Source organism: Scomber japonicus, chromosome 2 (genome assembly GCF_027409825.1).
Source record: "Scomber japonicus isolate fScoJap1 chromosome 2, fScoJap1.pri, whole genome shotgun sequence".
In the NCBI taxonomy this organism is placed as follows: Eukaryota; Metazoa; Chordata; class Actinopteri; order Scombriformes; family Scombridae; genus Scomber; species Scomber japonicus.
This window is the reverse complement of record NC_070579.1, coordinates 18196420-18221363: the sequence shown is the minus strand read 5'-3', so window position 1 is coordinate 18221363 and position 24944 is coordinate 18196420. Positions and strand designations below refer to the sequence as shown.

At 37.7% G+C, this 24944-nt stretch overlaps 3 protein-coding genes across 5 annotated transcripts in view; 2 read left to right on the top strand and 1 right to left on the bottom strand.

Annotated features, from left to right (window-relative positions):
• Positions 1–1549: 1549 nt before the first annotated feature.
• LOC128378613 (PRELI domain-containing protein 1, mitochondrial-like) lies at positions 1550–11975 on the bottom strand. The gene is made up of 6 exons (XM_053338185.1): positions 11851–11975; positions 10141–10347; positions 9286–9511; positions 7313–7426; positions 6759–6837; positions 1550–2282 (listed from the first exon to the last, which is right to left on the bottom strand). Exons 2-6 carry the CDS (start codon positions 10230–10232, stop codon positions 2155–2157), a joined length of 639 nt encoding a protein of 212 aa, XP_053194160.1. The 5' UTR covers positions 10233–10347; positions 11851–11975; the 3' UTR covers positions 1550–2154.
• A 676-nt stretch (positions 11976–12651) lies between these two features.
• ndufb6 (NADH:ubiquinone oxidoreductase subunit B) overlaps positions 12652–24944 on the top strand; it is a 39434-nt gene continuing 27141 nt past the window's right edge. The window contains exons 1-4 of one of the 2 annotated variants that reach the window (XM_053338202.1): positions 12652–12905; positions 14558–14650; positions 15086–15130; positions 15394–15472. In XM_053338202.1, the coding sequence (XP_053194177.1) occupies positions 12726–12905; positions 14558–14650; positions 15086–15130; positions 15394–15459 (384 nt within the window). In that variant the 5' untranslated portion in view covers positions 12652–12725 and the 3' untranslated portion in view covers positions 15460–15472. Of the gene's footprint in view, positions 12906–14557; positions 14651–15085; positions 15131–15393; positions 15527–24944 lie in introns of those variants that run through there. The other variant, XM_053338194.1, reaches the window with a different exon arrangement.
• On the top strand, positions 17147–23109 carry toporsa (topoisomerase I binding, arginine/serine-rich a). Of its 2 annotated transcripts, XM_053338102.1 has the most exons (3): positions 17147–17267; positions 19654–19700; positions 20044–23109. In XM_053338102.1, exon 3 carries the CDS (start codon positions 20047–20049, stop codon positions 22498–22500), a length of 2454 nt encoding a protein of 817 aa, XP_053194077.1. In that variant the 5' UTR covers positions 17147–17267; positions 19654–19700; positions 20044–20046; the 3' UTR covers positions 22501–23109. The 2 variants fall into 2 exon arrangements, with proteins under 2 accessions (XP_053194077.1, XP_053194083.1); XM_053338108.1 differs by lacking the exon at positions 19654–19700 and having other exon boundaries at positions 17153–17267.

Below are 24944 nucleotides of genomic sequence, written 5' to 3'. Positions count from 1 at the left end.
TCACCGATGAAAAGGAGAAAAGTTAATGAAAAAATAGGCTGAATTAAATCAATAACTTATCAAACTTTTTATTAAAGCTCAACTTGACAAAGAAAAAAAACAAAACTTACAACTGTTGTTTGAAAATTGTTTTCTCCTCTCACACACACACTTCAAATATCTTTTTAAATTTGAAGACCAGCAACTCTATTTATACATAAAACACCTTGCTACCAGGTTAAATAAATTACAGAATATTACATAATCCTTAATGCTACATAATCCAGTAAAATATATCACATTCATTATTGTTCTACTATAATTCAAGTCTTTCTGCAGAGAATCCAGTCAATTCCACCTTAAAGGGAATGCAATTAACTTAAATGTTCACAATAAAATAATATAATCTTCATCGATACTTCAGCTTATCTCAACCGTGACACACTCATACAGTTAAAGGCTAATCACATTACACAGTGAAACTACAAGTCACTTTGGTTTCTTTACATTTTCAGTGCTTCTGTACAGGCCTTGCTGGCAGTGACTAACCAGCAGCATTTACACCCAACTTTCTAATTATGTTTGCAATATTTCAGAATATATTGTGTGCTTGTGGGTTTAAAGTGGGAAGTTTATTGAATAGATTACATTTACATAGCACCTTTCTAGTCTTATCGGCCACCTGAAGCGCATTAAAATAAACGTCACCATTCACACACACACACACATTCATACACTGATGGCAGAAACTGCCATGCAAGGTGCCAACCTGCTCATTGGGAGCGATATATAGCACTTCTTGTCCAAAGCAGCCCACAATGTTTCTATGCTCACCCATTCATACTCACCCCATCTGGAGCAATTTGGGGTTCAGTATCTTGACTAAGACAGATGCAGACAGGAGGAGCCAAGGATCGAACCACCTAATTAGTGGACAACCTGTTCTACCTCCTGAGCCACAGCTAACCCAATGTATTAACAGTGCTGGACCCAGAAAATGAGTGTTTACATGCACATTAGTGTCTTGGCTTTGACTCTTAATCTACCACTCTTAATGTCACGTTTACATGAAACAAGAGAAACCTGCTTATGCATTTTTCTGTTGGCATAATAATAACATGATAATCCAGGTTTCTGATTGTTGGTATGAATGTGTGTCTTTGATTTCTTAACATCTCAGGCAATCACTTGTGTTCTTACTAAGTTAGTTTTAACTGCCATGGATGATAGTTTGGTTTCTGGATGTTACAATATGACGATACATATATTTTGTTTTTGGGTTTTTTTCTGCATTACCCAACTCGTATTTTCCCTTTATCAGGCTGCTGTTGATTGTCATATGTTGTAATATTCTTTGTTTTACTAACTAAACTACTACAAAAATCAAGCTAAGGAAGCACCTGCTAACATAGCATAAAATGTTAACATCACAAAATACCCTGTTTTCTAGCAGAGTAAACCAAAGTCTCTCTAAATATTGCTCAATACATAACCATGATACTAGTGCACATGTAAACACACTCATTGTAAAATGAGTAAGCAAGGGATCACTTCACAAAAGGATTTAAAGGATCCTTTTACAAAAGGATTTTAGAGTCTGTAAAATCCCCTGCAAGCTGTAATTGTTACCCTTCCTTGCCAAAGTGAAATTAAAAGTACAGTCACAGTCATATGATTTGGTCTAATGACTTCAGGCTGGACTAATACCTAAAGCAATGCAATATCTTACTTGTATTGCTGATAATATACCAAAAATGTTCATTGAGAATTCTATCATTTTGCATAAAAATACGTTTAAATATTAAATATGTGACCAAGATATCAAAATATGAATTTACAGCTGACATAATTACAGCATTAAAAGGGTGTTGCTGATCAAAGTCTGAAAGTTTACATCAAGGCCAAAGGTTTCATTCAAAGGCTAATGACCTGAGATTTAATGAAAGTAGAAAGAGAAAGAAAGAAAGAGCTGAGAGGATAGAGAGAGAAATAAAAACCAGTCTAGCAGTAGAGAGATAAGCTAACCCGACAGAGGCTGGTTCCAACAATAGAAAAACACTGATAAAAACAGCATTGAGAAAGATCCCAGCAAAACTTCTGTCTCTTTGAGATAATCGAGATGATCAAAAGGCATTGTGCTGACTTCATGTCACCTGTACAGTACTTGACACTCTGTCACACAAACTGTGGGGGTTTCTGTGGGGCGGCAGCAGCTGACGCCAGACTCTTGGCTGCCTCCTTGGCCTTCTCTGATGCGTCTTTCACCCTGTCCCTGTCCCTGAGCAGCCGCTGGGGCGTCTCTCCTGTGAGTCCAGAGAGGGAGACACAGACACAACAGAGTGGGTGTCACCATACAAAACAGCTTTTTATGCATGTCAACATACAGCTGGCTGAAAATATGTAAGGGCATGCAAGATGTAAAGATGACAAAACTTATAATTATTATTATTATTATTATATTATTATATTATCATAGACCTTCCTCTACAAAGATAGTTTTTAATACACACTTCATCAGGCCAATAGCAGAGGCTGCAGAGTCTTTTTGTGTCTGACCTCACTGTGAACCCTCAGCCTTAAAGTACCAGAACAACAACAACTTGAGTCACAATACGAGAGAGCAGCTCAACGGTTTCCTCCACTTTTAGGTGCTTTCAGACAGAGCACTGGGTTTTCACCAAGAGCTCTGCCATGGCAGGTGGCTGTGTGCCACCTGCCATGGCAGCCTCTTCACATGTTTGGAGGCTGACAGTGACTGCAGGGAGTGAAACGTAGGAATTCACGGGAGCTAAAAACAATGCACTAAAGCTGTACAGCTTACACAGTTGAATCAAAATTACTTCCTTGTTTCTTTTTTTAAAAGCCATCTTTATTTTTACTTTCACGTCATCGTCATACATCTTTCTTGGACGACCTGCTTGCTGCAAAATTTAATTTTGAATGTTTAAAAAATAATCTATGAGGTGAGCATTGTATCTGACATGTAAATGCAGTCTTTTTCGGTACTGGTATTATTGTAGATGCTTTGAAACGCTTGTAAGGACCTCCGTCAGCACTCAGCTCATGCACTTTTATATATTTTTTGCACTTTATGATTGTAGTCCTGTGTGGTGACACCTATTTATTCATTTATTTATTTATTTATTTATTGTAGTATTGCACATTTCTCAACTTGTATTGCCTATTTTCTAGAGATGCTGTGCTGTCTTGCTGTTCTTGTGACAATGACAAAAAAAGTACTTTGAACTTTGACAGCCACCTCATTAAAAAGTCATAAATAAAAAAGATCAGATTGACGAGTTTACTACACTCTATAAGATTAGATAAAATATATTTAGAAGGAAATATAAAAGATGATGACATACATAACTACTGGAATTCCTCAAAGCTTTAAAAGCATTAACACGTTAGAACCACTCTGTTCCACATCACTTGTCATTGACTATACTGCCATACAATGGCCACATGTAGTAAGTGACGTTATTTTCTAGAGTCGCATGGTTTGCTTCTACAGTTATCTGTCTAATCTAACAATGTGACTATTCATCTTGAACTGTAATATCAAAACATCAAAAATGCAGTAAGATCAAAACAAGATGAGAAATGCAAAATAGGAATTTGGAATCGTTGCTTCATTTTGGTTTTGCTTCTGATATGTACTACTGCAGTTCAGTACAATACAGGTAGCACGTAAAAAAAATATTAATACCATTAAATTATTGATCAATGGGCCTCAGGCAAGAACATTTTGTATTCTTATCCTAAAACTGCCTGAACTTGTTGTAAATCGTTCATTTCAGCCTGGTTTATGCCTTTGGCTCATGAGGTGTCGGTGTTCGTGAGAAGTGATCATTAGCATGATACATGCCCCGAAAATTGCCATACAAGGCTCAATTATCTGCTCCGTTTGTGGGCGAGTTTCATTCACAAAAAACTTCCCGCTGAGTAAAAACGCTTCAAGGCCTGCTTTCAGAAATCAGTAAACAAAAACATAAATTTAGGAGTGACAGTAGGAGACCCAAAATAATTAGAAAATATGAATGCAGCTGCCAGCGACGTGTCAGAGAGGCTCTGCACTGTGACAGAAATAAAGAGGGAATATTTTACAATGAAGTTAGATGCTAAAAAAATATAGTTCTAAAGCCAAGTGCTCCTTGAATGGAGGCGGTCATGTGACAGTCACAGAGATGTTAGAGGAGAATATTATAATCTACTAGTGATGTTACACTGTCAGCTTCAACATAAGATGATACAGAACAGAAAGCATCACAGAGATACAGAGGCACCACATAGCAATTACTCATATATACAAGTTTCTGAGCCAAAAAAAAAAAAAAACTTCAGCCATAATGATGAAAACATGGCAAATAACTATTTAATTTTGCATCAAGTATGTTTTAGTTATATATGTATATTTTATGTTAATTTCAGTGTCATATTAAATCAGATAAGGACATTAAATTTTAAGTGAAACGAGAGTTTCTACCTTGTGCCGAAAGGCAGAGATGACTTACTCATGACACTTCACTCATGAAATTTTAAGTATAGAAAACTGATGGATTGTGATGTTCTTAAATTACTTATACCTGCCTCTTAAGAACAAATAACGTATAAGTGGTTCTTGTGAAAACCAGTTGTGTATAATGTTGAGGTAAAAACCATTATACACAGTATATTTCAGCTAGATCGTATCACAAGCGATGTTCCTGACTGTAATGGTACACATTTGACTTATTGTGTATGAGGATTCTAATGAAAGTGTATTTATGTTAAATCCTTCATTTGGCCCTGGAGTTGCTAGATTATAGACATCAAATGTAACATCAAAACATTCATTTTGACATTTAAGGGAAAAAGAATCACTGCCTAGAAATTGCTGTAACTACAGAAAGGTCATCACTAGGGTTGTTTTCACTTCATGCAAAAATAACATCAAAGTATACTAAAACTATACACTACCTACATCTATACCACTAGATTCACTTTTCTGTCACTTCTCTCAGTTTTACTACTACGAGTTTCTGCTCTTTGATTTCTTTCAAGACAAGTACATCATGTACCTGCCCACACAACACATAAGGGGAGACAGTCACTACCTCTGCTACACAGACTACTGTGCAATGGCCCATATACTGTACGGCATCATGTGACAAACCCAGGCGAGGCCAGGGATGGCAGATGGATGCCCCGCTGCTAAAATACTCACCACAACGCTCAGCATGATGCCAATTCCTGCAGTGCCATCAACAAAGGGGCAGTGGGACAAAAATCACAACAATGGGAGAATGTCCTTTCAGACAACAGAGCGCTGCATCAGCACAACTTACACTTTGTAGCACAACACAAACCTGACTTGTCATGACTCACTGCCAAACAAGACACTGCTTATTCCATGTCTGCATAGCTTCAAATACACCTGCCTGATGATTACTGACTTTTCATTCTTGATGGTTTGCGTGGTATTGATTTCTCTTCTCGGCAAAGATCACGGAAACACACTTGTGTTTGTTACTGTCAACTAACATTTTACAGCCTGCACCTTTAAAAACAGGAAGGTTATTACTGTGTCTATTATCAGTTCATTGATCATTTTGCACCTGTTTGTCTCAGAGGATAGTTTTTCTTGATATAACATGTTCATGCAACACTAACTACCCAAATAGGTTTTGTCTAAGTCTAATTCAAGCTTCTTGCCACTGTGGTTGTCATGGTTTCATATCCCTCTACAGTCATTTCAAAAGGTCCTTTAGGCTGCTTTGGGTGTTTAAATCAACTCGTTTTCTAAGACATGTGAGAGTACATTTCTAGGCAATGCTGAGAGGCTTTACTGACAAAAATAAGAATTCCTGAACATGCTTTCAATTGCTCTGTGACACTCGAGTCCATTTTGATCAGATAAAAAAGGATTGGGGGGTATTAAGCCGTATTCACACCAAATCCGGCAATGCCGCACCTTCCCGCAGGGTTGTGAGGAGGTGTGGACGAGTTTATTTGTGCTTTAGAAAATAACCTCCATGAAACAAGCAGAAAAATAACCTTTAGTGTAACATATTGAATGTTATTTCTCTGATTCACTGCTTTGTTCTCGCTAACGTTACTCCCGCTTTTCCTTCACTCTCAGGCTCGCTTGACCACCACTGTTCTCCATTTCTCTCTTTTTCTCATCTTTTTATAAAATGAGTCAGAAAGCAGAGAGCCAATCTTAACATTATTAAACGAAGATAAGTGTTCTCTCCTCGTCCTAATAAAGTCTTCTTCTCGTGGGCATCTTTAGACCAATCGCCGGCTTACGTGATTGGCACAGCAGCAAGATGTTGGGTTGTGTTTTGGCAAGAAGTTGATTCTGGTTCAACTTCTTCCCCTGTGGCTGCTGCTGGGTTTTTTTTCCTGCACCCTAAACTCACCATCCCCATTGAAATGAATATTATGACTGATGTTTTTTCCGTATTGTAGGATTGGGTGTGAATGTAGCCTTAAGATGTAAATGTTAAGCTTGGAATGTCTGCGGTAAGCCACTTCAGTTTTTACTTCCACTGAGAATGTTTCAAGGATGTTTAGACATTTCTTTCAAATCTAAAAAAAAAAAAGTTTAATCTATAAATTCAAAATAAATATAGTGTACAATGTATTGTGGTTCAATGTTTTGAGGAAAGACAGCCCTTCTTCCTGTGTGAGTTTTCTCCTTTCCAGATATGGTAACAGTTAAAAATAAACGTATTTTCTACCTCCTCCTCACTTGTCCTTGCATTCCCTTTTAATTTCTGGTGATGTGTACTTACCCTGTAAGTTTGTCAGTGCGTATTCAAGCCCTTTCATGGCTTTCACCTGGTTGCTCTTGAAGCGGGCCAATCCAAACTCCTGGTTAAAGACAAAAACAGGAAATGGCTTTACGTGGGGGAGACGTCTGAAAAACAACCAACAGCTGACAAGTCTTCTCTCTCCTTTTCTCCTGGGATGTTGGAGCAAGCCTGGCATGTTCCGCAGCTAATAATAACAATTTCAGACTAATTCTTTTTTGCTTCTCTCAAATCTCTCATTTGTTTATTTTGGTGTTTGCACACAGTCCCCCCCCCCCCCCCCCCACACACACACACACCTCTGACCTACAAATCAAACTACTGTACAGGCTTGAATATGGGATTATGTATGTCACCCTCTATGATAAAAACAAATGCATCTACATAAACTGAAGCATAAACATATATCGTGGCAATCCAGCATAGAAAAGTAAGGGTGTCTGTATAATTAATATATATATGTAATATGTATAATAATATTAATACTGGCTGAAACAAAAAAAAAACGTTTTATCGTATGTTGAGATGAAAAGTACCTGAATAGGTCTGGAGAAGCCGTAAATGCTTGATGATATCCACGCCTCCCGTTTCAGCTGGGTGGTGGCCGGCTGCTCCTCGGAGTCTCGAAAAACACAACGTTCTTCAACCGACTGATTTTGGGAGAGAGGCAAGCGTCAACAGGTTATGGTAAAGAACATTCTACTTTCTCACAGAGTTCAGGAGCCAATGAAAAAGAGCTTAATAACAGCTTTCGGTGTACAGTTTTCATATACAGGTATTTAAGAGCTGATTCATAGTGCAAAAACAGGCTTGAACCTAATAAATCCATTTTTCTTTGAACTAATTATATGTTAAACCAATGAGAGATAATTGCAGGTGGGAATCTGTGTGAATTTTACAATTTGATTTGAATTAGTGGGGTCAATATTGGATCCAAATTAATTCTCACTTGAAAATGTATGTCTAATTTTTTTAAATTACGCAATCTTACCCAACATTACATTACCCAAATGTTTCAAAGCTGCAGAAGAGAGTTTGTTTCCAATGTTTCCGTAACTCTTTCAAATAGAAAACACTGACTTTGATGAGTCAATTGGTTTGATCACGACCGCTTAGTTATCTCACTGACTTATCTTCGCTGCTTTAATGTGTAACGCACATCAGTAAGAGTGTAAAAATAGCACAATCTCAAGCTGCATATGAGTAGGCTCTCACAATGTTAAACAGAAAACCTGATGCTTACCATCACTGCAATATTCTTGGCAAATATTACATCCTTACCTGGGAAAATCTAACAAAATACAAGACACCTGCCTGATGCTTAAGATCCTAAATGGCTCCTACACCACTTAATACTTTTATTAAGCAAAAAAATTCCAACTGATCTACAAGAGCTGCTCTGTGTAACCTCTTTCAGGTCCTGTTCCTTCAGCCAATCATGCTTCTCAATTATGAAAAACCCTACCAACTAAAATAGGAAACTGTACCACCTACCACAACTTCACAAAGACTCAAGGCGTGTCAGACATGTGAAAGTGTCTTATCTACATAGTACATTGCTCATTTTATTATCATTGTTGTTATTACTGGCTAACCTGCTGCAAACTTGTCACGTCTGGCTGTTCCCAAGCAGCCTGCTTTGCATGGCTTAGGTAAACATGGGATATCTACTATTTTTTTAACAATCCAGTATGTTCTCCCATAGCTGAATTATAACTCTGTATTGTTTTGTTACTTTGTGTTGCTTGCGTGGCTGTGTGGTGTTTATTATTGTGTGATATTACTGTAGTAATGCGTTACTGTTTCTTGTTACTCTGCATAGCTTGTGTTCTGTGTTGAGTATTCTTGTTTTGTTGTCTTCCTTCTCTATGTTTTAGCACCTCATAGGTGTCAAAACGTCTCATCAGAGGACTGTGGTTGAAAATTAGCTGGCTAACACCAACACATTTATAGAAATGTTGATTAATGTGTGGGGACCTTATTAATAAATAAATAAAATGAAATATGGTACAAACCATATCAAGGTTCTTCTTCCCTGACAGATTATTACATCTGAACTGCGTCCTAATGATCGTCATCTCTGAAGATCAGGTTGGTAGAATGAATATTTCCTCCTCTCTGAAGTTAGCAGCTACACCTGACTGCACTGTGCTATCATGGCACAGAATTAAGTCTTTTCTATTCTATCAATAAAGTATACTTTAACAAGTGAAGAGATCCATAAAATTAGATTTCTTTTTACTTTGTGAATTGAATTTAATTCAAATTGCCATGCAAGACACCGGCCTTAAGAATCTAAAACAAAATACAAAATGCTGAAGCCAAGTAAAAATGTGAGCTTTCTCTGTGTAATGTAGGCCAAGTGTACAAAGTTAGCAAGACATAGGTGAAAACTTTATAACTACATCTATACTGACTGGAAAATAGACACCTGGCTGCAAAAAGGGTTAAAAATGTAACTGAAATGTGATTCTCAAAGCTACAAACCACACGGTATCAGTTTCCTCACCATGAGAGTTGTGTGGTTGAGGTTCCAAGTGTAGGTTGTCAGGCTCCTGTTGATAGGATCCACGATGGAGTCCTCGATGATATACACATAGCGAGACATGCCAGACGGGAAGAACCTCTCCGCCCAGCGAGGCAGCCGATTGGTCTTCATCAGGAGGCGTCTGGAGAGAAGCCGGTGGTCCGCAGTAACCTCCCGGTACACAACGTCCTCTGTGAGGACATGGGTGCTGATTGGCACAGAAACACACAGCCATGCCAGCCACAGGTTTACTAGTTACTTTCAGGTTTCATATTGGTTTGTGATTATTTTCAGTTCTGTTGAAAACAGTTAATTTACTGGAAATGTGTATGGGTGTTTTCTTGAATTGTATTGTGCTCAAAGTTCATCGTTGATGTTTGTGAAAACTTGTGAACAAAGACCCGTCAAGTTTCTGGTGATGTTAAGTCAATTCGTAATGAGAATAAAACCATATAACTTTGAATATGCTCAAATTAGTTTTACTTCTCTGATGCATTTTCTCAGTTGTCAGTCTCAGTTATGACTGAGAGTTCGTTTTAGCTGAAGGTATATGACACGACTCAGATCTATCATCAGACTAATGGTACGAGCACTGTGGTTTCATAAAGTTATCCCCAAAGTCCTCCATTAACTGACATTACTATAATAATTATAATGATGTTATAGATAACTGTACATATCATTATTGTGGTTTCTTATACAAAGTGAGAAAGTATGATTGATTCAACTTATAAATGCTTGAATATGTTGAAGAGAGAGAGGACTTTGACAGTCACAACATTCTTTCAAATGAGCACAAATAAAACAAAAAGACTGACCATGAAAATATTACAATACCTGAAAGGGTTAGGATACCTCTGCCAGAAAGCAGAGACAACGTGGTCCCACATACCCCTGATGTCTGTGTTGTTACAGAAGTACTTGACCATTCTTCTCTCGATGATGTGCAGAATGACCTGAAACCTGAACCCAGAGGTTCCTCACTGCAACTACACAAGACAATGAAAACTTGAGTGCTGACTCCATCCAAAGTCTGTCACAGTCCTGTAAAGATGAAGATAAAAGCTTTAACAAATATGTATAGTATGTTATATATTTGTGCCATAACATGTTCATTATATCCTTTAATTGTCAAATTGTGATTAAATACATTTATTTGGTACACATTAAATTTGCCAGATTAGCCAAAAATAGCCATTCCTCTGTGGTCATTAGATCCATAAACAGTTCTTCAACTGATTTTCCAGGACACTCTCTTCATTACTATATCTGGAAATATAACAATATAAATTTATATACACTATGCTGTCATAGAGGATTTTATTATAAACCTTATTTTTTTTATTCCATCATTGTTTATCTATTCTCATGCCTGCTTCCCTGTACATAATAGGATGTTTATGTTCATTTTAGCTATTGGTGACTTAGCTTTTCCTGTTATAAATGTACAAATTCCTTTTGTATTTCCACATATTTGGCCAATAAAGTTCTCTGTACACACACATCTGTATATCTAAATTGGAGCTTGGAAGATGGGATTTTTTACTGCAGAAAGTAATTGCTCCCTGGTGTATAGCTGAAATGTCCTTAAATGGGGGCGACAGTTTTTCAAGTCTGTCCTGAAATAGCAGTCAGGTGCCCAGATGAAGACTGAAAAATGTTTTATAATAAAGCATTGTAAGTGATGGGGGTGGGGGGGAATTCACAAGCTTCCTTTTTTGCAATTTACAAGTTCATGTGAAGCTAATACGAAGTTATCCAACTTAGCCAAATCAAGTAGATATCATTCAGCATTACAGTCTTTTTAGTGCCAAAGACCCTTTTTTGTTACAATACTTCCAGGACAGTTCAACAGGAAAACACAAAGAGGGAATGTTATGCTAAAAAGATTGTAAATGTGGGAAATATCCACTTGCTATAATTAACTGCTGAAGTGCCATATAAGCTTCAGATAAACTTTTAAATGTATTCGACACAAAATGACTGTGTGGACACACTGAGGATTTTAGCCCTAATTACTTAAGGCAGACTTGAAAAATGTGAACCTATCCCTTAATGCCTAATTATACTCATATGCAAATATCTTTGCATGTTATCATGTCTGTTATTATTCACATTAAATGCTACACCGTGCCACTATGGCAGCCTGAGCTCTTAACAACTCAACAATCACTGACACGTCGTAATTAACTATCTATTACTGCTTCTTATGCAACCTGCACACATGTCCTTGGCTTGTGGTTTTAAATTGCTTTGCATGGGTTACCTCGCCGGCTAACGCTGCTGCTAATGATATGCTAGTTACCTGGAAATATCGAGCCAGCTGACCTATAAATAAAATAAACTTACCCAACTAGTGTAAACCAGTCTATGGTGTAAACGTGTGACTAAGTGTGTGTCTAATAGTGATAGTAAAACTGAGTGAGGATTTTACAAGTCAACTAAGTTAAGGTTGGCTATCGTAGTTCACTAGCCTGAATACTAAGTGGACAGTAATTAATGAAGTTTCAGTCGCTCTTGACAAACAGGGAACAAGGACAGTCTTACCTGATGTATCCGCAGTGTGAGTGCCAGCCTGGTGTGCCTCTAGCCCACAAATTGACTAGCTTACGTTAGCCATTTACACCCATTATTGTGCTCCATGTGACAGAAACACCGGGCAGGCAATGAGGTCTGACAGTCTGACAGATTACCTCATTAAAATCTTCTTCTTCTCCTTCTTCTGATGGTCAGAGGAGACGCAGCATTTATGCCCTCTACCGGCCATCTGTAAATCCTTAGATAGATAGATAGATAGATAGATAGAGAGATAGATAGATAGATAGATATAACGTAGACGTATAGAAATAGATTCATATAGACAATATAGGCATATAAAAATAGATTCATATAGACAATATAGATGATAGAAATAAATTCTTAAAGACAATATAGACGTATAGAAATAGATTCAGATACACAATATAGGGGTATATAAATAGATGATATAGACAATATAGGAGTATAGAAATAGATTCATATAGACAATATAGATGTATAGCTATATAGATAAAGATAATATAGACATATAGAAATAGATAATATAGACACATAGGCCTAGATATAGATCATATGGACGAACCTGGCTCCTAAACCATCACTGCTTCTGTCACGCTTGATCTTCATTCACTGTCATTCATAACTGAATTACAAATAGAAGAGTATGAAATGAAAGACAGAATAACACAAGTTACAGATGTTATGGGCATTAGGTCACACTTCATCATCCAGTGCAGTAGGTGTCGCACTAAAATATGTCATCCTGTCCAATCGGCATCACGTGTCCTCTTTCTTCTTCTTCGGCGCACTTGTCTACCAGAGGAAGTGTCCTCCATGGTGTCATTGTAGGTCTGTTGAGGTTGAATCTGCAGTAATAATAAACCATGTCTGGGTACACGCCAGACGAGCAGCTCCGTGTCAACCAGCTCACCAAGCTCCGGAGGCAGTGGCTGAAGGACCAGGAGCTGAGCCCGAGGGAGCCCGTGCTTCCAGCTAAAGCTCCCGGCGCTGTCGCCAAGTTCTGGGCAGGCTTCTTGGAGCCCAAGAGCCTGTGGAGGCTTTACGTGAGTCCCGTTGTAGCTTAAAGCTAACGAGAGCTAGCTAACCAACAACCACTGGTGATAACAGGATAACCAAGCTGCATGACAAATGAAGCTGTCAGGACACCACATGATTGGTTTTGTAGTGAAACTTAGTGTACCGATCCGTAATAGTGTTGAGAAAAGATAAGAGGTATCTTTATTGACCCCCCCTTTGGGAGAAATTCAAATTGACACAGCAGTACAGTGGAAAAAAGTAGCAGCGTAGGGTGGAAGTCAAGGGTGTAACTTTGGTTTGAGAAGTAGGGGGGACAAAACAAGGGGTCTGGGGGTTCCTCTGCTATAAAAAAATGTTTTAGGATAGGATCAAATAAAATACTACATACAGCAAGCTGGAAATAAATAAATGTGCAATGTGTAGAAAATCTGAGGTATATACATGTGCAATATGTTGGGGCTTACATAGTAAAGTAAAGTAAATACACTACAGAGTGAGTGGTGTATGGTTTGAGTCTTAATGTTATTTAATGAGCTGAATGGCTCACTGTGTTGAAGAGACTGTGATCATTCTTTTATGTTTAACTTTAAAACAAAATGTAACATACATACATACATACATACATACATACATACATTTATTTACTCAATTAAGTTGATGATATCGGACACTAGATCACAGATCTGACATCAGTATTGGTGCATCTCTACCTACCGGCTGGGGTCCCCACTGACCCCAGAGGTATACTTTATATCATATCTCACAGGTGCTTTATTCTATCTTTCCAATATTTATGACTTTGTCAGTTTGTTCATAAGGACTTCATATCATTGTTTCTGTTTTGATTAGTGTTTGTTTAAAAAAAAAAAAACCCTGATATATTGGCATCCTGGGTGACCCCAGTCCAAGGCACCTCTATGCAGTTTTAATTAAACTATTTACTGAATACATGTTTGTTCATTTAAAGTATTACCATCAGAGAGGCGTTGTGGAAAAATTGTACTTTGGATAAAAGCTGTAATTTGTATTATTTATTTATTTTTTTTTATTTTTAAGATTACATTAATCACATAACTAATAATGCTTTAGAAGCAATATGTTAACATTTTGCTGTGATGGTTGTTTCTTACAGTAGTTTATTTGAGGTTATACATAAATAGACACACTATTTTTGCAGTGATCAATGACACAGGTGCACTGAAACAGTCAACTTTACTGGAAGTGCAATCATTATAAATAACTATACATTTAAAAAATATATAGAACATAAACAAACCTATGTACATTAAACTTGAATTTAGAAAAATGATCAAATATACATACGTATCTGCTTTAAAATTCTTTAAGAAAATAAAGGTACAGATTGGACAACATATATATCAATATTAATATGGTTGTGAATAGGACAATATCGGCCACTAATATCAGTTGACCAATATAGTGATCAGGCCCCAATTCACTTACTGTTTCAGCTTGTATCAAGTCTGCAAAACAGCTCCAGTTTCAATTCAGTTTTCTTTTGTCTAACATGTATTAACATCTAACCTACTTGGAGTGAGAGTACCATCTTCAGTCTAGGTTGAAGTATGCATCTGTTAGGAGCAGTCAGGATAATCACTGTAATTCATTATGTACTTGTCTTCATTCATATTTACATGCAAATCTATTTTCTTTGCAGACCTACAAAGCATACACAGGTGGAGTTTTTGCATTAACACGGCTGTTGATCCCTGCTTGGATTGTTCACTACTACGTGAAGTACCATGTTACCGTAAGTTAACTGAAATGTTTATTTGTGACATTATATCACACTGCGAAATGTCCTGTGTGTAGTAAGGAAACAGAATAGAAACCTATCACATATTATGAATGTTCCACATATCTTGTGAACTGAATTGTAAGACTTCCTGAGCTGGATGTTTCTGTTATTGTTGTGCGTGCCATTTAGGAGCTTTTCTTTTACACATTTGCACATGTAACCTGCTGAAAAATGACAGGAATTGGATAAGAGAGCTGTGAACTCTGCATTCATGTTTTAGTATTAATAGCGTTCTTTCATTTGTTGGGTCACAAACAAGTAGAGTCATTTGCAAATAAAGCAGGAACACATTTTACAAGACAAGATATTACAAGAAAGTAAAATGAGTCATGAGACAATGTAGTGATCATTAGACTTACTAAATAACAATGCCATTGTCCTTCACAGCAAAAGCCATTTGGTATTGTGGAGTTGAAGCCCAGGCTGTTCCCTGTAAGTATGACTCATTTATTCACTGTACTCTGTATGATAGTTTGTCCTTTATTTATAGCCCTTCTTTGTGTGTGCAGCTGCTTATGAGCTTGATTTACCAGACATACCTAGGCCTGATTTCCCCACAGACTAATCCCACACAAACAGGCTTCTGTCCTGAGATGATCCCACAGAAACCTAGAAGAGTTGCTCTCTAACAGTAGATGTCTTGATGGAGAAAAAAAAAAGAATTCTTACATGTTTGTTCTTGTTTCTGTGTCTAGGGTGACACCATTCTGGAGACAGGCGAAGTTGTTCCAGATCTCCCCGAGACCCATGGTCACCACTGAAGTTGAAATATTTCAATAAGTGTCTGTTGTAAAAACTGTGTATATGCCATTAAATATTACAAATCCATTTTAGAATATGAGTCTGATTTTACAAATTCATGTGAATAGTGACTATTTTTGCTCTTTTCACAAGTTAAAGGCTTTTATTGTGCATTCAATTAGATATACTGATCGTATGTTTTTTTTTCTGTGCTCCTGTGTGGTCACAGTAAGCTGTTAATGACAGTTTGAAACCATGTTACTTCAATAGATTGATACATTTCTGACGCATTAAATTTTATGCGTGGTTTGACTTTTAGATTCATATCAAATGTGATACAGCATAAGTTAAACCGTGAAGTTGCACTAGATTTCCAGGAAACCAAGTTAGCCTAATGAAAGTGAAAGCATACATGTTTTTTTTTCAAATTTTGACTTGGTGTTTATCAGACATGCCACTAAACTGGAACAAGAACACTCACCTTAAAAAGAAGAACACTGTATGCTTGTGTCATTGAAGATGGGTTCACAATGTTATGTCTGTTTTAAAACAGTAGTCTGGTGCCAAAAGGAACATTGAAAGGGGTTTTCTTGCTATACTTCTTTGATCATTTAATACTAGTCATAAGATCCCTTTACTTAAGAATGGCATAATACATATAACATATAATTGATGGGGGGCAACATCAAAAAGTCCAGTGCAAAAATATAATTAAAAGTTTCTCTGAAGCTTATTTTAGGATTCTATCTAAAATCAAGTAGATATCTTTCTGTGTCACTGTTTTTTTTAGTGCCAGAGTCCCTCTCTTTGTTGCTATATTTCCACAGCAGGGAAACATATTGTCTATCGTTGATATGATTGGCGAAATATGATATGAAATATGATTTGTCCAAATGAACGGCTCCTTGCCAGACCCTACCTCAATCTACAAAGAAATTATGGGCAGACTTCAGCAGATTTATTATTGATCATCTCATCAAATATTTCCTTGTACTCTGGGAAAATGTTTTGTTTGGCTTCCATGATTATCCTAAGAAGGAAGAAAAATGTTATTTCTTAATACATTTGATTTTATTTATGGCAAAGTTTTTTATCCATATGAGTACATTTAATAGGAAATAACCTTGTTTTGTTGTTGTTCAGAAAGAAATCGAGCATTATTTTAAGTTACTTGATAATTTGACTAATCAAAAGGCTATTAAAACATCAAATATCTGTAGCCTACCCATTACAACATTTTTGTTTAACTACCCCTGGCTCATCTGTTATTTGATGTCTTACTTGTATACTGTTCACTGTATACTGTCTGTATGTTCTTTTTTCAATAACAAAAAAAGACCCTACCTCAATCTCACATGAGATTGAGACGCAGTCTGGTGTCAGCCAGGCTACCAGATATCCACTTGATATGACTAACTCAAACTGCTGACGCCTTACGTAAGCTTCACATAAACTTTAAAATGCATTTTTGGACACAATGGCTGTTTTGATATATTAATTATTAATTATAATATTAAAGAGTAGCTATTATTAATAGAAATGTAGACGTTAAAGATTTAAAGTGAGTTTGTATTGCTTTATTGCGAATACAAATTACTTTTACAGTGATAGGTCTTCAAAACACCAGTGTGGTGCTTTTATTCTGAAGGCCGGAAGTTCCCTGTCGCTTGTTGAAAGATAAAATACCTCACCGCTGGGGCAGAAAGGGGCTGAAGAAGCTAGACTGAGGTTTAATGTAAACAGCTGCTCGGAAATGTAGAAATAAGTAGGTTTCCACAAGACGAAGAGGGCCAATTAGCTGCCAAACGCTCACCTTTGAAAGTTTGAGGTAAAATATGAATTACACAACTTTTTTAAGCCTAGCCGTGACAGTGCGAGCCTACCTAGCTTCCTTAGCTATCTGGCTAACTTTAGCTAACCAAGTTCATCTGTTTTTAAACTGACGCAACACAATATTTAAGTGGTATTGTCAAATTTCTTCTGACAAGCTAGTTTGTGTAAATCTCGGGATTATTAATATACTGTCATCAGCTAAATCCGACGTGTTTGTTTTTAAACTGACGCTATTTTGGGACATTACTTTGATGCTTTGAAGGAGCTAAGAAGCTATTGGTGTAGCCTGCTAAGCTAACTAAGTGAAAACAGCGCATTCGAAAGGGGCAGAAAGGCAGAGTCATAATTGCCTTGAATGCAGCATTTTCGCTGTGAATTCAAGGTCTAAAAATGATATCACGATTACCGATAAATGAGCAAGGGATTCATCAGGTTCAAGGTTAATACGGCAGTGTATAAACCTGATGTATAACCCTCAAAGTAGCTTATCACATGCTGTCATAACGAGCATACAGTATCTCCATGTATGGCCTCATCACTGGCTACTTATTTTTATTTATTTATTTGGTTGGTTTCTCAGCAATTTTTGTTATTACAAGGTAATTTCGTTTATAGATAGCCAAGAGGAGAGCTGTACATGAAGAGAGAGCAATACACCTTTTAAACACATTTATTTTAAATCAAAATACAAAACGTGCAATGCATTTCATTCAATACTATTTTTGTGAGCAGGCTGTGTATACTGTAAATCTTTAACCAACCTACGTTTGATAAATAAAGCAAAATCTTTTCTTACCATTTAACATTAATCTCAGCACACCTTAAACGGCTTTTTGCACTATTTGAATCTTGTGTACAGTTCACAAACAGTTTCACCTGTAAATATTCATTTCTTGTGTATCTTTCTGAAGGTTATTGTGTTGTTATTTAATGTAAGTGCATTAGAGAGCCACTTAATTTGAGTCAAATTCCTTGTTTGTGCAAACATACTTGGCCATTAAATGGGGTGGGATGTGTACTGGCTAGTGTTGGGGTTATTTATGTAGACAGGCATAGACAGGTGACTAAGGAATTTGCTGGTATGGTTTTCGTCCACTCGCCCCTTTTAAAGCGGAGGGTCACTGCAAATCAATACAAAGTTGCTGGGAGTGATCATGTTTATCCTATGAAACATTTTCAGTGTTTCCCATTAATTATATAGACTGTGACGGTCCACCATAGTCTTAATTTGTGCCACCACAGTTTCATAGTGAGCCAAACATGTCTGCACATTTTCCAAAACGTTCAGCAAAGCTTGTCACCTTGCACCAGAGATAATCTGCCCGAGTCAATTAGTTGAACTTGGATAATCACCTCTGCTCTCTTTGTTTCAGAGCTGGACATCAGTCTCTGGTTGGTTTATTTGGAACATTTATTAACTGGTCAAAGTAATTTCCCTTGCTTTGTAGGTGTCATTTGTCATCACCATTCATACCAATACAACCAGTAGTTAAATTACTATAGCACAAAATAGTTTAGAGCACTTTAAAAAATATATATTACTTCTTAATTTTGCTCTTAGAGTGCACCAGAATGATGCGTTTGACTTAAAAATATGTCCCCGGGCTCCCCTAGAGTGTCTCTCAAAGTATTGTGGGAAACACTGATTTCTATCCTGATTGGAGTGGTCTCTTTGAGTATGACAATTATGTGAAGCCTTCGCAGTCAACTGATCTCAACACAACTGAACATCTATGGGAGATTTTCGACCAGTGTGTCCACCACCATCATCAAAACACCAAATGAGAAAAATTAATCTATTAATCTATAAAAAATAAATAAAATTTGTGCTCTACTCTAAACAATGTTATGCTTTAGTAATTTAACTACTGGTTGTATTGGTATGAATGGTGATGCCACAGCAAAATGGTTACACCCACAAAGCATGGGAAATACATTTTTACCAGTTCATAAATGTTCCAACAAAACCATCAACAAGAAACTAATGTCCATATTTCAGCTCTGAAACAAAGAGAGCAGAAGTGATTATCCAAGTTCAACTAGTTCACTAGGGCAGATTAGCTCTGGTGCAGGGTGACATGCTTTGCTGGACATTTTGGAAGTGAGAATGTACAGACATGTTTGGCTCACTAGGAAACTGTGGTGGCACAAATTAGACTGTCTATATAATTAATGGGAAACACTGCTAGAGTATACTCTTATATTGTCCTCATTATGATGAAATCGTGTTAACTGTATCAAGAAAGATGATGATTACCTGGATGAGAACATGCCTGCTAACAACACCAAGTCATAACCCTTCAACATGATATATATATAAAACTGATTCATGTGCAGTGTATGTTATAAAATGTGACTCTTATCTTCTTTTTCATTTTCAGTGCATGGGTGCTAGAAGTTCAGAGCTGACACATAAGGCAACTGAAAGGTTTGCACACTGACTCAAACACCAAATATTACAAATGAGCAATTAAATGCAACACATTTAATTATATTTTCTGCACAAACCACAGGATACAAACTCAAGTTACCTCATGATTCAGGTACATGAAAAATACTTAAAGTACATTCTTTTTGAGTGAACGGGAACATATTTTGTGCAGTCGTGGGGTTCATTTTGGCTGCTTTAATTTATACATATGATTTGTAGACTGAATTTCAGCACATCATAAGAACTTTACAGATTACTGCTGCCATAATATTTCTGTTTGGTAAATGTGAGGATTTCCAATTTCAAAATGATTTTAACCCATGTTTTCTTATCGTATCAGATCATGTCAGCTATCAAGATCGCCCTGCAGCAGAGCAAAAAGAGGGACAGGCGGAAAACCTCTGAAGCAATGTCTGAAGATGTGTCCCCAGACTCCAAGTGTCCCATCTGTTTGGACATTTTTAACAACATTTCATACCTGGACCTATGCCTGCACAAGTTCTGTTTCCGTTGTATTCACGAATGGTCCAAGAACAAAGCTGAGTGCCCTCTCTGCAAACAGCCATTTAATTCAATATATCACAGTATAAAGTCAGAGCAAGACTTTAAGAAGTATGACCTGAAGCCACTAGATAATGGCTCCTTTGGGTCTTTTGAGGGAGTGCGGTTTAGATACCGCACAACTCTTACTGGGGTACATCGACAGATGCAGAGAAGGACCTCTCCTCCTCCAGACAATGGAGTAATGTTTGAAGCCTCAACAAACCCTCCCCAACATCGACAGGACCGTTACATCAGGCGCATGATGATGAGGTTGGCAGCCAAGAGGAGAGCTGCAAGTGAAGGCAGGGCAGTGAACAATGTCAGAGAGCAAGAAATGGTCAACTTCAGGAGGGAACTGTACCGAAGAGGTGTGAGGGTGAGGGGTGTGAGGGATGGCGGCCGCTCTCGAGACACCTCGGCTGAGTTCTACCGAAGAAATCCTGCCTGCCTCCATAGACTTATCCCCTGGCTAAAAAGAGAACTTGTGGTGCTGTACGGGCTCCATGGCTCTTTGGTCAACATAGTTCAACACATCATTATGTCTCGCATTACACGTTATGATATGGAGGAGGGACCTATTCATGAAGAGCTCAGGCCGTTCCTCCAGGGACGCACGGAGCATTTTCTGCATGAGTTCATCAGCTTTGCAAAGTCCCCTTTCAATATGGAAGCTTATGACCAGCATGCCGTCTATGACTGCCCAGCCCCTTCTTCCAATGAGGACAGCAGCTCCAACTCATCTGTAATAGCTATCTCAGAGGATGAGGAAACCTCTGTGGATTTGGACCCTCCAGGAGACACCACATCTACTCTGAGCCACTCTATGTGGGATGATGAGACGCCTGGACCATCATATTCTACGACAGCAGAGCAGAGCAGGACAGAGAGGCTGTCAGTCCCTGACTCAGACACAGACAGTCTAGAGGAGGAGACACAAGCGTTTGGGGTTTCTCCACAGCAAATTAGTTCTCATGACCAAACAGACTTGACTCAGGGTGAAGTTAACATCAAGGAGTGTTTGTCCTCTGATACTGATGACTGTTTAATTGTGGGTTTTATTAAGCCAACAGCTGATAGGACTCCTGAGCTGGTCCAGCTCTCCTCTGACTCTGATGAGTCTGCAGGGGAAGATACTAAAGAAGTGCCTCATCTACCTCAACACATCCGCTTCACCAGTCTCAGTCCTCTAGCTTCACAGAGTAGCGATCCTGGACGGTCAGAATATGTAGAAACTGACCAATGTAGTCAGTCGGATTCAAAAGAAGGATGTAGATCTTTCACATCTAGCAGACACAAGACATCCAGTAAGTCCGAAAGAAAAAACAGGGATCGCCGTGACGCAGACAGAAGATATGGTAATAGTAGTGGATCATGGGAGAGGCACTGGTCAAAGGAAATAGATCATAGGAGAAAGAGGAGGTCAAGGAGTGCAGAGCGCAGACACTCTAGCAGGAGCCCAGTGGTTTCGCAAAGTAGTAGAGAAAGAGGTTATTCTTACTCCGGTGGCAGAGACTTCACCTACTCAAAATGTGACAGCAAATATAAAAGAAGGGACAATAATTTTAGCTACAATACACCACCACACAGCTATCAGTCATATAGCCATTACAGCCAAGAAAGAGATGAGAGTGGGCTGCATTACAAAGAGAGACGGTCCTACTATTACAGTAGCCGAAAGTACTCTGATCGACACTCCTACTCTCGCTCTAGGAGCCACAGTAGGGAATCATACCGACAAGACCGGAGGCATTCTCGATCGAGGACTAATTCGAGCAGTCGCTCCCCCTCATCGAGAAGGAGGCCTCATCATGACAAGCCCGGTGGGAAGAGGAAATACAAAACGAGACACTTGGAGGAACCTTCCAACACGCTTTCCAGCTCTCACCCTGAAGGCGACGCCTTGACAACACATACAAAACACAGTAAAAAGAGCAAAGAGAAGCATCATAAAAAGTCCAAGGAGAGGTCAAGGAAGGGTAGTAGGAGCCTCAGTGTGGAGCTCGTCAACGAGGAAAATTCATGTGAACGAAGCAGACGTCACCACAAGAAAAAGAAGAAGCACAAGAAGAAAAGCAAAAGGCACAAGAGTCACGAACGCACAGAGAAACATTCACCCACTGTCATTACCATTGATAGTGACACTGATGATGTTGCTAATGACAGCGTTACCCAGGCCAGTATCTCTAACGACCTCATCAATAATGCCACAGATGACCCAGTAGACCCCACCCCTCTGGACTCTCCACTGCCATAACTGGGAGGGCACATATCCACTGTGTGTGTGGTGGGAACTGATGGATTCACCCTCAGCTGCTAAAACCTGCCAGCAGTATTTTAGATGAGAACAGTGTAAAATAGTTTGCAGGTCATCTGACCTCGATGGATGTGGTGGATTATACACAGGTCCCTTTTTAAATGCAACCACAAGTATTCATTGGACATCGGCTTACATAACAAACATATATATTCTTGTAGAATTGGATGGAGGTCATCTGTGGATAAGTGACTGTTTTAGACCATCACGGCCTACTTTCTTGACTCTGATAACTAACACCTAAACAATCCTATTTTACTTGCGAAGTGCCACTATGAACAAAGCTCAATTGAATAAATAGGGAGTCGTTCACTTGTTCGTGTTCTGGATATTCATTATTTTCAAAGGAAATATTTTAATTTCTCAGGTGCTCTCAGGGATAATGTTGATTACAGTGATTTTTTTTGTTATGGTTAAGTCAGCTATATTCTTGAGACAAAACCGTTTCTACCTGCTGCTCGTGGAGTAGCGCTAATTATCAACAGATTGTAATTGGATTTCACGAATGGGCTCTTTTGTATGGAATTTTATTTAAAAATAAATTGTAATTAGCAATTGTGTGTAGTATTTTTTTTTTTAATGTTGCTGTTCTGTTAGTACTGTTGTTAGTGAGTTTAGATTCATATTTGTGATAGTTGGGTCATAGATTTGTTACATAACAGCAAACCTGCTTACATACATTCAATACATAATTGACTTGCCATTATAAGTAGTATTCCACTATGCACACAGATCACATGGAAGACACAACGGATGTCTGTCTGACTGCTATGTGCTTTGCTTTGGGGCTGGACTCCAAGTTGCACCTATTTTTCTAAGCAAACTTAAAAGCACTGAAATTGTATTTAAAAAATCGTACTCTGTTTTATTACAAAGTATTTATCAAGACTCCAATAAAACAGGAAACGTGCTATGTTCTTTTGCACAATTTGGTGCAGTACTACAAACACATACAATAATTTTCACAGGGCTGAAAATTATTTAAAAAATATGCTCATGTGTATTGAATATGAATTTGTTTTTTTTTGCACCTTTCAGGCAACCACTCCATTTTTATTTTACTATAATAGGAAAACCATTCAGCATTTTGACTTGGATGTGGCAGATAATGAACACTCTATACATATAGTCATGAAAGTAATAACAATCAACTTAATTTGTATAGCACTTTTCATACATGGTTATGTAACAGTGCTTAGTAAAAAACAACCACACAAACAAATAGAGTAAATAAAAAATGAAACACTATCATAACTCATGAATCTGCAATGAGGAAACACCAGAGGTAGGATAAAAATATAAAAAATTAAGATTAACCAGATAAATAAAAGGTAATAAAAGATTAATTAAATACAATAAAGAAATAATAAAGTCACCATAGAATAAAGTAAGTAAAACCAGAAGTGTGAGGGAGGGTATTAAAAGGAAAACGATAAGAGGAAAATAAAACAATTAAGAGTAAATGTGAAGAAGTAAAACCGGACATAAATATGTGGAAAACGGTCATGAAATAAAATAGCATAAAAACAGATTTCCAAGTAGAAAAACAGGCTAAAACATAAAAAGAAAACAACGATTCATTCATTAATAAATACAATAAAGTTCAATTGAAAGCTTGAGTAAAAAGGTAAGTCTTAAATTTACTTTTAAAAATATCAACCTATAAATTGGTAACGTCAATAATTCTTGAAGTAAAATATAAATGAAGTTTTATTACCTATAGTTAAGTAAAAATATGACAACTAAAGCAAAGGTGTTAATTAGATTAGGAGGCATCAAGTGGACTTAATCGTAAAAAACTGAAGGGGAACCAACGGCCTCCTACAACGTAAGCAAATAATGGTAAATAAATAGTTTACTTTGGAAAACGACCCTCAGTGAAAAATAGACTAGATAAACAGCCTGAAACCACGATATGTTTGCACATGAAGGCCGAGTTATCAAACAGGAAGAGACATGTCTTCGGTCCCTTGGGTTCATTTCTCTTTCCACCCGCGTTCCGCAAAGACCCGCCCTCCTCTACCTACTCTGCCTCTGATTGGCTAGCAGTTGTTGCCTTCGGTGGTTGGATTGGTTAGATTTAAGCACGAGGAATGACATTATTGGTTAGAGCAGAGTTTTGTAGAAGCGAGAGTCGCGTCACCTCCTTTCTCCTAAATGGGTAAATGGATTTCTTCTGTAGGGTAGTGCAGAACCAACAGTCTATGTGCAGAACATGTTTCTATGGAGCAGACCCCTGTATGCAGTGTTGGAGAGTAACTAGTTATATGTAACGGCATTACTTAATTTAATTATAAAATAAATGTGACTGTAATCCGTTACAGTTACTGAGAAAAAAAAGCGTAATTAAATGACAGTTACTTTAAGAGTTTGCTCAGGAGGAG

What these genes read in the sequence shown, in the direction of transcription:
- LOC128378613 (XM_053338185.1), bottom strand. Translation starts at nt 10,232, where the DNA reads ATGGTCAAGTACTTCTGTAACAACACAGACATCAGGGGTATGTGGGAC. An exon ending in TCAACCACACAACTCTCATG is followed by an intron (nt 7,427 to 9,285) that starts GTGAGGAAACTG and finishes TCCCAAAATCAG; the next exon opens with TCGGTTGAAGAACGTTGTGT. An exon ending in GCTTCTCCAGACCTATTCAG is followed by an intron (nt 6,838 to 7,312) that starts GTACTTTTCATC and finishes GTCTTTAACCAG; the next exon opens with GAGTTTGGATTGGCCCGCTT.
- toporsa (XM_053338102.1), top strand. Translation starts at nt 20,047, where the DNA reads ATGTCAGCTATCAAGATCGCCCTGCAGCAGAGCAAAAAGAGGGACAGG.